General features: G+C 45.2%; 1 protein-coding gene across 1 annotated transcript in view; it reads left to right on the top strand.

The window, feature by feature from the left end:
* Positions 1–6,151, top strand: part of ACBD6 (acyl-CoA binding domain containing 6) — a 135,776-nt gene extending 129,625 nt beyond the window's left edge. Inside the window, exons 7-8 of the mRNA XM_074962188.1 lie at positions 178–208; positions 5,820–6,151. Of these exons, the coding sequence (XP_074818289.1) occupies positions 178–208; positions 5,820–5,974 (186 nt within the window). The 3' untranslated portion in view covers positions 5,975–6,151. The remainder of the gene's footprint in view (positions 1–177; positions 209–5,819) is intronic.
* Positions 6,152–13,024: the final 6,873 nt, after the last annotated feature.

Here is a 13,024-nt window from a genome sequence, read left to right as displayed (position 1 = left end):
GTGTGCTGAGCCCATGAAAGGCAGAAGATTCAGTAGAATTCTGACTGCTGTTTAGCATGGTGCTGTGTGCTAGTTGTCTCGTTAATTTAATAAATTGCTCTGACTGGTTAGTTGTTAACTTATTTATACCCCTAGAACCTGCATGTGCCTCTAAAACCAGGTCTCTTTGTTTTTCAGGATGACGAAGGCCAGACCGCACTGCATTATGGTAAGCTGGTTTTGGATTTACATGTTTGCCTATTAACTGCATGAGTTTTCTGTTTGAATAAACAATATGTGTAAAGCAAATTTCAGAAGAAGTGGAAGCAGGGAGCTGTCCAGAAACTGGAGCTGGATTAACCAGGCCGGCTAACTCCAACAGCAAATCCCAGTGAAAAGTGTGGGAAAGTGGTGTGCAAATGTTTCAGCAAGTGATCTTTAGAATCTCATCATATTAATGTGCTGGTGTTGGCCTGGTAGCACTGTGGACTACACTGGGGGAGGCCCCATCCTCTCTCACCTTTACTGTCGCCTAACATCTGTCTGGACCCCACCTTCACCTTCTCTCTCCATTCTTGGCTCCCTCTGTGTCTCCTCCACTCTGCATGGTTAACAGGGCTTTCTTCACTTGGGCTGCTCCATCTGTCCATGTTTGGGACACTCTTCCTCCATTGCACTCGCTGACTCAGTTCCCTTCCTTAAATCTCACTGTGAACCCTTCCTTTTCCCTTTGGTTAGTGATTCACTTTCTGTATAAAGTCTTTTGCAGTCCTGTTCTGGATGCAGGGTAGTGTGTAGCATACCAAGGAATCTCAGTTGCCAGAAATGTGGCTGTTGGACCTGTTAGCAGTAATGCGTTGGAGGAATCGTATGAAAGAGCACTGGCTTTCCTATCCTGGACAGGCCGTGTGGGACAGGAGGATGTTGCAGAAACAGTACAGTGAATTTTTCTTTTAGAGAAGATTGCTGTGGCTTGAACTGACAACGAATAAGTTACAAGCGTAGCTTATGCTGGCAGCACCAGCCTCAGAGGTTCTGCACTTAACAAACAAAGAGCATCTCTCCTACTTCTTGAAACTATGGCATGTGTCACTCCTGCAGTTGAATCGTAATTAGCTTTGACTTGTAAAAACCTGACTTAAGGGTCTAAAGTTTTTGTGTAGTCTTTTTAGTGAAAATTGTGATCGATACAAAAGAGACAAACAGAGACTAAAATGATACACAGTGCTGATGTGCAGAGAGTGAAGAAAAAAGGCTGATAAATCTACCAGAATATTTTCCTAAATTAAATAATTTATCGTCATCATTTTATAATCGCTGTGTAATTAGTGACACCTGTCGCTCGGGTAGTATTTGTGCCTGGTCCTCCTTCAGACCCGTACCACAAGGACAGCAACAGGATAGCAAAATGATTGTAGAGATCAGCCCAAGATGCAGAATTTGGATCTGGATCTAAATCTGCCTAAATTCTGGGGTGTCTGGACACAGGGTTCATTCAGTCTGATACTTTGTGACTTTTCCCCACATGCCCCTTCATGTACAGTCCATTGTTCCTCTTATTTCAAACACAGCCATTCCTGTCACCCCAATTGAAATATATCATTGCTTATTTTAACAAACAATGGTGGCCCTGCTGTCTGAATAACACTGTCTTAGTCACCTTTTATCCTCACGTTGTGCTTTCTCTTTATCTGTCTCAATCGGAGCTTTGTCCTTTCCTTATTAAGGGGCAGATCCTACCACCTGGTTCATAGGTGCAGATGGTTTCATAGCTGTGGGATGCATGCAGTTTCACTGCACAAGAGGAGAGGGCCGGATCTTCCAATCCTTCCTGCAGCAGAGGAGGACCAAGGGTGACAGAGGCTACTTTAGCCATTGGGCTGGAGTAGCTCCCATATAGCATCTCCCCTCCCACTCTCCAGCCTGTGGGGAGGACTCCTCACCTTTCCCCTTGTGCAGACTCTTAGCACCCATCTACAGTGATTAAACTGGTTATGAGTTTTGTGGCTAACTGGTAATTTTCTCAGCCACATGATCAGACTATCCAGCAGTATCTGCCTGAAGCAAAAGAGGCAAGTTGTATTATATTTATGATATTATTTGTTTTCAGAGGTTTTGATCACATTCACTGGTGGTAGAATTAAAAGAGGTCAACTTAAAAACCTCGTCATTTTTAAAAAATGAGGTAAAGTAATGTGGACTACTACATGCCCCTGCGTCACCCTGCCGAGTTGCGTGGGTAGGGGGGTTATAATCACAGTTTCCATTTTTTAAACAATGTGATTTTGATCTCTTATATGCAATGCGTTGTAGCCATGGTGGTCCCAGGATTTTAGCGAGACAAGGTGGGTGAGGTAATAGAACAGATATTACTTCACCCACCTTGTGTCCTTCGGTCTCTTGTTGCTTTGTCTTAGAGCCACACACAAAAAAGGGAAACTCGCTGACTGTACAGGGGAAGCCATGAAAATGACTCTGCACAAAGTGCCGTCAAGTGCACGGAGTAACTGTGGGGGGAAAGGGAAATGTTTTTTCTCTACTCTTTATTTAAGTTACAGTAACAACGCTTGGTGAAAATTCTGGACAGCAATATGATCAAGGCGGTAGTTTCCCTTGGGGTAAAAGGCATGATATGTGCATGCCAAAAAAGCTTTTTTTTTTTTTTAAAACCTGTATAGTTTGAATAAAAAATTCTTTTAAGACTGAAAAATATTTTACCTTCAGTTGCTATATTGACACAATGTTTATTCCTCCCTCTTCCTTCCCCACCATTTGGGTATACGCTCACTCCCCATCCCCTTCACTATCACTAATCCACAAGAACACCTGCTTGGATCCGTACCACTCGGGTCCATTCTACCTCCATATGTCGTCCCCTCCCTGTTCTCTCTGTCTGAATGTGTCTGAATTCAATCTGTAAAACGTTTCTTCTCTCTTTTCCCTCTCCCCGTTCTGTAGCACTAGTAATATGTTATGTGAAGCCTGAAAAGATCCAGTTAATTTAAAAAATTGTTTTGACTCAAGTGATTGTTACTTAGAACTAAAATTTACTGAAAATCCTCAAGTATGATTGTTGCTGGTGCTGCATAATGGGGTTATTAATTGCAACAGAGACACACGATAGCTTGAATAATGTGTCTCCTTTTGGGTTTGACTGCAGTATCTCTTTTTGTTGCAGCTTTACAGTAAACTGTGAAGCAGTTACATTCCAGGAGCGAGGACAGTAAGACAGAGACTGTTTTGGGGGATTTAGCCATCCCCCTTTATGAGTTACTTTGGTCTGACAGCTGTCCTTGTGGTGACAGCTCTCCTGATTACAGCAGGTGTCAAACTCTGTCCTAGATGGGTTATAAATCCTGGCTCGTTACAATTGGCTCTGACCCTGGGTTTAATCGGAGGTTAAGTGGAGGCAACACTCCAGTATGTGCCTTCCAAATGGGCTGCATGTTATGAGTTCCAAATGCACCCATCTGCCTTTGCTCCCGGGTAGGATTCACTGGCTTCTGGGCATTTGGTGCTTGTGGTTATATGCGGTGCTTATTGCAGAATTGATCAGTATGAGCATGGTCTCCCTTGTAAATGCCCTGTTAGTCTCCTGCTCCTCCTCACCATGCTCCTCCCCACCCCTACCCACAGGGAATACTAAAATCATTGCCTCTGTGTCTCCCAGAGGAAATCAAGGCTTCTCCTTGCACTTGCAATCACGTGATTTCAGAGTGGGCAGGTTCTGTATCCCCATGGGTGCTCTGTCTTCCTTGTAAAGCACCATCTGTTCTGCTCATTCTGTGCTGTGGGAGGGGATGTTGGAGTGAAAATAAAAAAAAATGAAATTCATCATCAAAACCCAGAGGATTAATGGAGTCAGCAGGCGAACTGCGCTGAATGAAAATTCATCTTCACCTGTGCCAGTGTCAGGGCCGCCTCTCTGGCACTTGACAAATAGAGGTTCCCAGGGTGCCATAAATTCAGCAGCTGTGCTAACCTCCAGGGACTTGTTCATGGTTTTCTGAGATGGGCTGGTGACCACTTGGATTTCCCAGTATAGCAACAGGGCCAACACATTGCCTCATGTTGGGCCTGGTCCCGAGAAGTGCTGAATACCTGCTGAGAGTCGTTTGGGGAGGGAGGTACTTAGCACCCTTCAGGATCAGACCCTCGGCTGGTGCAAAAGCTACCCATTTTTCTTTGCAGTATATTTGTAACAGAGAATGAAGGCTAGTCTACACTCGGATCTCACATGGGTATAACAACATCTCTCAGGGGTGTAAAAAATCAGCACCCCTGAGAGATGAAGCTATACCTACCTAACCCCTGGTGTCGAATTCTTCTGTCAGGGAGGTGGATTATCTACGCAGACAGGAGGACCCCTCCCATTGGCATCAGTAGTGTCTACACCGAGGCACTACAGCAGCACCACTTTCGCGTTTGAAGTGTCGAGGTGCCAATTTCATAAAGATCTGTCACTTCCCTGGAGATGCAGGTTCTGAAATGTCTCCGTCTCAGGACCAGCTGCTCAGGATCACACAGACTTGCCTCCATGGGAAACCATGATATTGGGTTCCCTTGCATGGCTCCCTCAGCTCTCTGGAAATGCCCCTTTCCTAAAGGCTCCCTGAGGTCTTGCTGGATGTTGCCCTCTCCTGTGCCGCTCCATTTGGCACTTCTCTCTCTTCCTGCATCCTACCTGCTGCTTTGTCATCAGTCCCATCACTCCTTGTTTTAACATAAGCTCCGATCACATCTCGAGTTTACTTTGATTAAACTTTGCTGCTTGTCCCCTTGGATCTGTTGGAAACTGCAATGTAATGTAAAAGACACTAATTACTACATCTAGCGGCATAGAAGAGTAAACCGCTAAATTTGTTAAAGTGCCTGAAATATAATTAAAACCAACAATTAACAGACAGGAAACTGCCCTCCTGACAGTCTCAGAAGGCAGATCAGCACTGAGACATTTTAGGTCTTACAGGAAATCTGTGCCACAACGTTATTTTAAGGTAAAATCCAGGGGCCAGATCTTCAGCCAATGTCAACAGGCCCGGCTCTTTTCCTATTATTGAAAAAGGCCCTTGTTGAATTGGGTGAGGGTAAGAAGTGGCAGTTTGGCAGGGAGTGAGCCCTTCGGGAGGGGTGGAATTTGGTTTGGTTTTGGCCAAGTAATGAGAATTTGAAAAAAGGAGTTGTTCGTGCCTGCCTGGTAGTTTCCACCTCGCAGTAACGCCTCTCTGTGCTGGAAACGAATGGGCACCAAGCCGCATGTATGGGGGGGTGGGCTCAGGTGGAGTTGTGGAATAACGTGTCTTTTTACATCAAAAGTGTGTCTCAATGGGGAGTTCATGGGCTGAGGCAGGGAAGCAAGAGAATGGTAATGATCTCTGAACTAGACCTGGCTCCAGAGAAGCCCTGCCTCCTGCTGCATGATGGGTTAAGGGGCGTATGAAATGAAGCAGGGGTCTCTAAAAGCCCTGCCTTGTTCTGTGTGCAAATGCATGCTCTCATGGAGGCAGGACTCCAGAGGAACCCTCGAGTTCTCGTTCCAAACCATATATCAAGGGTCAGGACAAACAGAAATGTCTAGTTTGTAGTGTCCCTTCCCACTGCAATAGGAAATCCAAATCCAAATAATTTGTGCTAATTGCTCCCCAAAGCAATATTTACCATATGCTGCCAAAAGCCGAAATGGCATTTCCTAGCACCAGAAGACGTTCGGTGTGGATATAGGATGCCCTGTACCATGCTTGAGCTCTAGCCTGGAGGCAGCTGGCATTCACTGTTGCAGCTCTTGAATGCCCATCGCTGCAGAATTGTAACACCAGATTAACTCTACTCTTTGTCTCCAGCCTCCGCCTGTGAGTTTTTTGACATTGTGGAGCTGCTGCTGAAGTCTGGAGCTGATCCCAACCTCTTGGACCAAGAAGGCTGCCTGCCTGAAGAGGTGACGGACTGTAAAGCAATCACTTCCCTGCTGCAGCAGCACACGGCTGGCAAAACCTAACCAGAAGGACTGCACCAGCACGGGGCTTCAAGAGTGGACAGAAACGGCAATAATCCCCACCCCACCCCCATTCTAACCCCCACAACCCTCTTTAATATGCATTGTTTTTTGAGAGTCGGGCATGACGTTTGGGAGGGCTGGGTGCCTGGCAAATCTACCAGCATAAGTCTTTGGAAGGAGTAAACACTGCATAATAGAATCCATTTTTGCATGCTCTGGAATTTATTACTGCTCTGGGTGGGTGGGTGGGACTCAGACAACATCTGACTATATTTAGACGCGGCTGCTCTTTTGAAAAATATACATGACTAGTGAGAGGTGATCAAATCAGCACTGAAGATTCAGATGTGACCAAATAAGATCTAGGGAAATCAGGTGTGGTACCACTGAGGGAAGCTGAGCTGTATTTCCCTTGGCCCAGACAAATACTATAAATAAAAGAGAGAGCACAAGGTCATACGTTGTTCCTTTCTGGTCTTTGGACGGGGGTAGTGGCCTGATTCCTGTGAAGCTATTGGCACTGGGGCCTTTCAGATGTACCAGCACACTCCACTCAGAGGGGTATTCCAGAAAGTGTTCTTCAAAAAGAAAATGACAAAAACAAAGACTGAGCCAGTGCAATCTCCTGCTCAGTTCCATGGGAGATGATGGGGTTTTTAGTGTGTGTCACTCTGTATTCTAGATATGAAGTACATTAGTGCACCATAAATGATGTAAGAGGAGGAGAGACGTCAGTACTGTGCCCGTATCTTGAGTGAAGTCACAAAATATAATTTTATCATTCATGCAACTGCTTATTAAAGGGAAAATATTGCAGAGTAAAAATGTTGTCACCAGTGAGTTACTTTTATCTCCAACTCCTTGTCTTGTGGAAGTAGTTCTCTGACAGTAAAAACATGGTTTGGTTTGTAGTGTAGATAGGTTTGAACCATGTTTTTAACTCTCCATAGGGCAGGTGCAGATGCTAGTGATCTGTAAGAATCACCAAGAATCTGTCTGAAACTAACTGGCCTTGAAGAGAGTGCTGAGGATCCATTAGGAATGGCTTCTGTTTTGGAGGGGGTTGTGGAAGTGCAGAGAATATGTATATGACTGCAGTTTAATTGCTAGTGGGGGGGTCCCTACTTGTGTTAACCATGTCACAGTGCTGTGGTCCAAGTCTACACTGATAGCACTGTTCAGGGACATTTAAAATGTGGGTCAGACCTACCTATACTGCAAGACCAGACCACGTTTTTATTGTCAGAGAATTACTGCACTGAGAGCCTCCTAATGGCACTATTAAGAGCCCCTCAGTCCAGTAGGAGGCACAGTGTGGATGGATCTTTAGAGAATCTGCACTATAATGAGTAGAACCTGAACTCCTTGGACACGATCTCCTTCCCACAATGCCTGAGACCCATTGAGTCAAATGGGAATTGTCCCTTGGTCCATTGACTATAGCTGCAATATGGCACCAGACCCTTGTTAAACCTACCAAGATTTCCTGTACTTTGTTGTGTGTGAGAAAATCTCTCCCTCCATAGCAGCCATTTACTGGTCCAAACTCTGCAGTTGCAGACAAGGCTGTTTATACACATAATAGTGTAGCACTGCAGAGCTTCCAGGAGAAAAAGCCAGATTAGCAGTACGTGAAGATGGTAGATGTTCCCCCTTATTTACCATGTGATTTTTTTCCTGTCTGTAGCCAAGTAGTTCCTGAGCCAGAAGTGAATGAGAGCTGCTGAGTTCTTAGCACTTTTTAGAATCAGCTGCTTGTAGAATCATAGGAATGGAAAGGACCTCAAGAGGTCATCTAGTCCAGTCCCCTGCACTCATGGCAGGACTAAGTATTATCTAGACCATCCCTGACAGGTGTTTGTCTAACCTGCTCTTAAAAATCTCCAGTGATGGAGATTACACAACCTCCGTAGGCAATTTATTCCAATGCTTAACTTGACAGGAGGTTTTTCCTATTGTCTAAGCTAAACCTCCCTGTCCTTGTTATTTGTTGCCCTATCCTCAGAGGTTAAGGAGAATACATTTCCCTCCCTCCTCCTTGTAACAACCTTTTATGTACTGGAAAACTGTTACCATGTCCCCCCTCAGTCTTCTCTTTTCCAGACTAAACAAACCCAATTTCTTCAGTCTTCCCTCATAGGTTATGTTTTCTAGATCTTAAATCATTTTTGTTGCTCTTCTCTGGACTTTCTCCAATTTGTCCACATTTTACCTGAAATGTGGTGCCCAGAATTGGACACAATACTCCAGTTGAGGCCTAATCAGCGCAGAGTAGAGCGGAAGAATTACTTCTTGTGTCTTGCTTACAAGACTCCTGCTAATACATCCCAAAATTATGTTTGCTTTTTTTGAAACAGTGTTACACCGCTGACTCATATTTAGCTTGTATCAACTATTGACCCCCAGATCCCTTTCTGCAGTACTCCTTCCTAGGCAGTCATTTCCCATGTATACAACTGATTGTTCCTTCCTAAGTGGAGTACTTTGCATTTGTCCTTATTGAATTTTATCCTATTTACTTCAGATCATTTTGAATTTTAATCCTCTTCTCCAAATGGGAGTCTTGTCATTGACTTAATGGGCTTTGGATCTGCTCGAAGTTCACAACTCAAAGAAAACTTTAAACGTGAAATTGGGTTTCTGGGCTACATTTTTAAGTGTGGTGGGCCGTATAAGCATGTTTGCTTATATACACAACCAGTCCATTGAAAACAGTGAAGCAGATGCACATTTTGATAGAAACAAATATTTATTGGAGAATTCGTGCACTTTGGATAAAACAGCAGGAGGAAATCATATGTGCTATGCAAAGGTGTCCTATTGTATGGTCTGCCAGGCTGTGAGTACAAGTATGATATACTTTAAAGGCAACTGCACCAGGTGGCTGTAGTAACATAGAAACACACATTCATGCTCTCAAATCAGGAATGTCATGATCTGGTACGGATTAGATGTAGCCGTGTGGCACCAAAAATTAATTGGCAGTTGCTGTGCAGAATAAGAATCGAGCTCATTGCTTTCAACTTTTTATGTTGTGTGTGAAAGCCCGGAAATGTCGTGAATGGTGCTCATCCCACAGAAGCAGAACAGCAGGAGCTGTGGACTCATACACAATTATTTTTTAAATTATTGGTTCCTTTAGGGTAGAAAAGGTTGTGATTCTTATGTGTCCATTTCTGTTTGCTCTGAAGTTGCTTAACCTCTGGCTGTGTTTAACCAAATGACAGCTGCGGAGCGTTGGAGGGACTGTACGTCCAGGCGATAAGCGTGTGCCGCGCTGCTGAGCATTAGCAGTTGCCTACTGAAGTTCCACTAACTCCAGGGGAACGTTAAAGGGTAACCACAGAACAGAAGAGGACCAGCGGCAATCAGGCTTAAAGGATGAAGCTGGAGAAATATCCACAAACTATCTGGATTAGTGGATGTAAATTCTTACATAGTTGCTGTTAAAAATTAAAGTTTACCTGTGCACCACAACTCATGGCGTTTAATTCCAGTCACTTAAGGTAGGTGTTTCAACAGAGACTGAAGCGTTCTCTCTCCCACTTGCCCCCAAGTCATTTTTGATTAAAGCTTTAGAGAATCCAGTGGCATATCCCCAACATTCCTCTTGGGAATACAGTACTGTGAAATTGGGCATGGCTAGGAGGAGTCGCCTTCCTTAACCTAGGCCTTCCACTGACCAAGCAATGGAAACTCGAAAACGCTTAGCTGACTGACCAGATCGCTCTGTCTTTATGATTGTGTCTGCACGGGGCTGTGCAAAAGTTTCTCTCCTCCTATGTGAAATGTCAATAACACAACACATGCAAAGTGTGCCCACGTCAGATGGTGATGCATTGCTTATAAATGGATGTCAAAATAAGTTGGTGTGGTGGTCAAAGGTACATGACAAGTTTATCACCTGGTTCCACAATTTGTCACATGACTGCAATTAATTATATAGATCTCAACTCCATATGTGTGAAGTGTGTATATTACCCTCTCTCACGAGTGTGCGTGTATATAGGTATATTGTGCACATATGTTTGTACAATACTGAAAGTTTGTCACTTGCTTTTGCATCCATCCGTATGTGAGGGGGATATATAAACCCAAGATCACTGTGGTTACATTGCTGTTTATTTTGGATGGGATGCAGTGTTGTACAAAATTAAGACCCTGTCTTGTGCCACAGTGGAGCTGGGTAGAGGTTAAAGAATAGGGAGGTCACCTTCCTGTATTGCCTTAACATGCTGCAGCCACCTTGTCCTTGCCTGGGATTTATTTTTCCTTTCACATCGAAGGTTATCCCTGTTTGCATTTTAATCTTCCTCAGGGAGGTTCTATTTGATGGACAGTTTGTGTAATAAAAAGCTCTCTTAAAATACACGTGCGCATGGATGAAAAGTGGCAGCAGCATTGCCCACAGCTTTCAGGCAGTACATTTCGGGAGCTTAGGCCTGGATATGTTTATAGCACTTTAGGTCTGTTTGTGAGTTTGGAGCCCTTCCAAAAAAAAAGAGAGCGAGACATATATTATTGTTTATAATCTGCTTTATTCTGCCAAACCTTTCCCCAGCAGCCTTGTGGATTGCTGTTTAAATCCCTCAGTGCCTTTAACTACCGATACACAAAGTGGTTAATGTGCATACAAACTAAGCTTGGCATCCACTCCAGGAAATCACTTTAATTGAGAAGCATTAAATGTTAAAATGATTAAAATATATAAAGCCACCACACCCTCGTGTAGGAAGGGCCTCGCTCCAAAAGTAGTATAGTTCTAAATACTCCTGCAAGTGTGAGTAGTGTGTGGGCAGGCCCCTGAAATGGACAAAGCATTCGTTTTCCTGCGTCGTTTATTTCATGCTACTGCGGCTTAGTGCACAGCTCTGCTCTGTGGCTGGCGGTGGAAGGCTGCAAGCGGCTATACAGAAGTGCTAAGAGAGCCAATTGGGAGAGGTGTGGTAGGAGACGGGGCCTATTTGTATTCATCATTTCTGTTTCTTCAGGCACGGAAAGCCCTTGTCCCTCCTGTTCTGTTTACCAAAGCAGCCATGTGCTGAGGGCCTCCTGGAAAATCAATGGAATTCTAGCTTCTGAAATCCCTTTCCCGGCACATCCAGTACCAGACCAGCTCTGCCCTCATCGATATCCAGCGAAATGCAACTGAGGGCAATGGGATTGCAGCAGCGTAGCTTGAGGCAGAAGCAACGTGCAGCACTGCGGAGAGGAACCTCCCTCCATGACCAGCACTCCAGTTATGTGCCTGGGAACACGCTGCTCAGATGCTTCTGCTTTGTAGTAATGTCCATCCTGTTACTTCATTCCCCAGAACAGGAGAGGTCACAGAGTGAGCGAGGGGCTCAAACAGCCCCCCCAAGAGCTGAGCTGTGTAGAGGGAATGGATAGTGGCGGGGGGGAAGAGGGAGGTTACAAATTGACAAATTTGGAAACATTGTAAGGCCAGTCTGGCTGGGAAGACCTAGCCATGGCTACAGAAACAAGTGTCATGTTCCATGTAAACATGGGCCAGCAAGGTGGGAGGAAAGGTAGCCAGCCAAAAGGATGCTGTTCGGACCATTTGAAAAACGGTTTGTGTGTCTGTTTTCCTCCTGTTCTGCTTGCACTTTTATCCCCCCTCCCCCCTCGCTGTGGGATCCCAGCTAGTGAGGCTGGCTTAGATGCCAGAAGAGGAAGTGTTTCTACTTACCTGTTTGCTCCCACCCTTCTCCTTCTAACCCAGCAGAGGCCAACGTGGCTGCTAGCTGTTTGCTTCTCCCGCTCGGCGTCAGCCCCTTTGGTGATGCCCATGCAGAGCTTTGTGGGGTGTGTTGAACAGGTCGGTTTTTAAAGTGAATATTGAGGCCCCCAAAGAGACCCTTCCTGACAGGATGTTTGAAGGAAGGCCTTATTGCCACAGCCTGTTACTGGTCATGGTGGAGAGGTATAGGTGCCCCAGACTCGGACCCAGCCCCCTTTGTGCTAGGCACTGTACAAACTCAATGGCTTGACAGTGCCCATTTATTAGTGACCTCTAGTCACCGAGGGGTGCAGAAAGGGGTATGGTATAGTACACCCCCCCCCCACAACGCGCTTAGCTCCCCTCAGCCTGGTCCTCAGACGTCATGCACCCCCTCTCTCCTCCTTCAGCTGCATCTCTTCCAGCAATCCCTTCCCCCCAGCAGCTGTGCCTGTGCTTTCCCATCCCTGTTAGCCGGAACCTTGTTTGCAGGGGGCTAGAAAGCTGTTTGAGGTAGGGCCTCTCTTGGTCAGTGACAAAAAAGGTTTTAAAATGATAAGTCATTCGAGCTTGGATTTGTGGGAACTGTTCTCATTGCACTGAGAGATCTAGAGGCTTTGAAAAGATGGTTCAGGGGTTAGGTGCCCAGTTCCAAGGAACTCAGTGGGAGTTGGGCATCCAACTTCCTTTCCCTTCTTTTGAAAATCTCAGACTCAATTTCTCTGTGCCTTGCATTCCCCAGCGGTAATAGGGGGCAGCTAATAGACACCTACTTCACAGCAGTATGGTGAGGCTTAGGAATGGCCAGTTTGGGAAAACAAGTTGTCCATCTAGTCTGTTATCCTGTCTCTGATAGTGGTCGGCACCAAAAGTACTTCAGAAGATGGTGCTCAGTTCACTCGTCTGGTGAAGCTCTTTGCGATCCTTGGATGAAACGTGCTACAGGAAGGGTACAGCGTTACGGCTTGTCTCCAGTCTGTGAGCAGGAGAAACTTCAATTTAAACTCACGGCACAGAAGAAAAGGCAGGATACATCAGCTGCTAAAGAACTTTCCATATTTATTTCACATAGCTTTTCGTTTTGACCATACACATCTCATGCCAACGCACAGGAGGCATAATACAAAGAAATGCACCAGGTTCTGTTTTGCTTTCCAAAGACACATGGCAATAAGTAAGTTTTTAATGATTTATTTTTTTTTCCCAGGAAACAAGACTTTGCTTTTGGAACTGTACAAAATTTACACTGCAATGGGCGGCTGTGGTGGACCGGGGAGGAGGGAGTGTCGAGCTGTGGAAAAGAGCCTGGGGAGCCATACTACGGTAGA

Source organism: Natator depressus, chromosome 8 (genome assembly GCF_965152275.1).
Source record: "Natator depressus isolate rNatDep1 chromosome 8, rNatDep2.hap1, whole genome shotgun sequence".
Taxonomy (NCBI): domain Eukaryota; kingdom Metazoa; phylum Chordata; order Testudines; family Cheloniidae; genus Natator; species Natator depressus.
The sequence above is the reverse complement of the archived record's forward strand: the minus strand, read 5'-3'. Positions and strand labels throughout refer to the sequence as shown.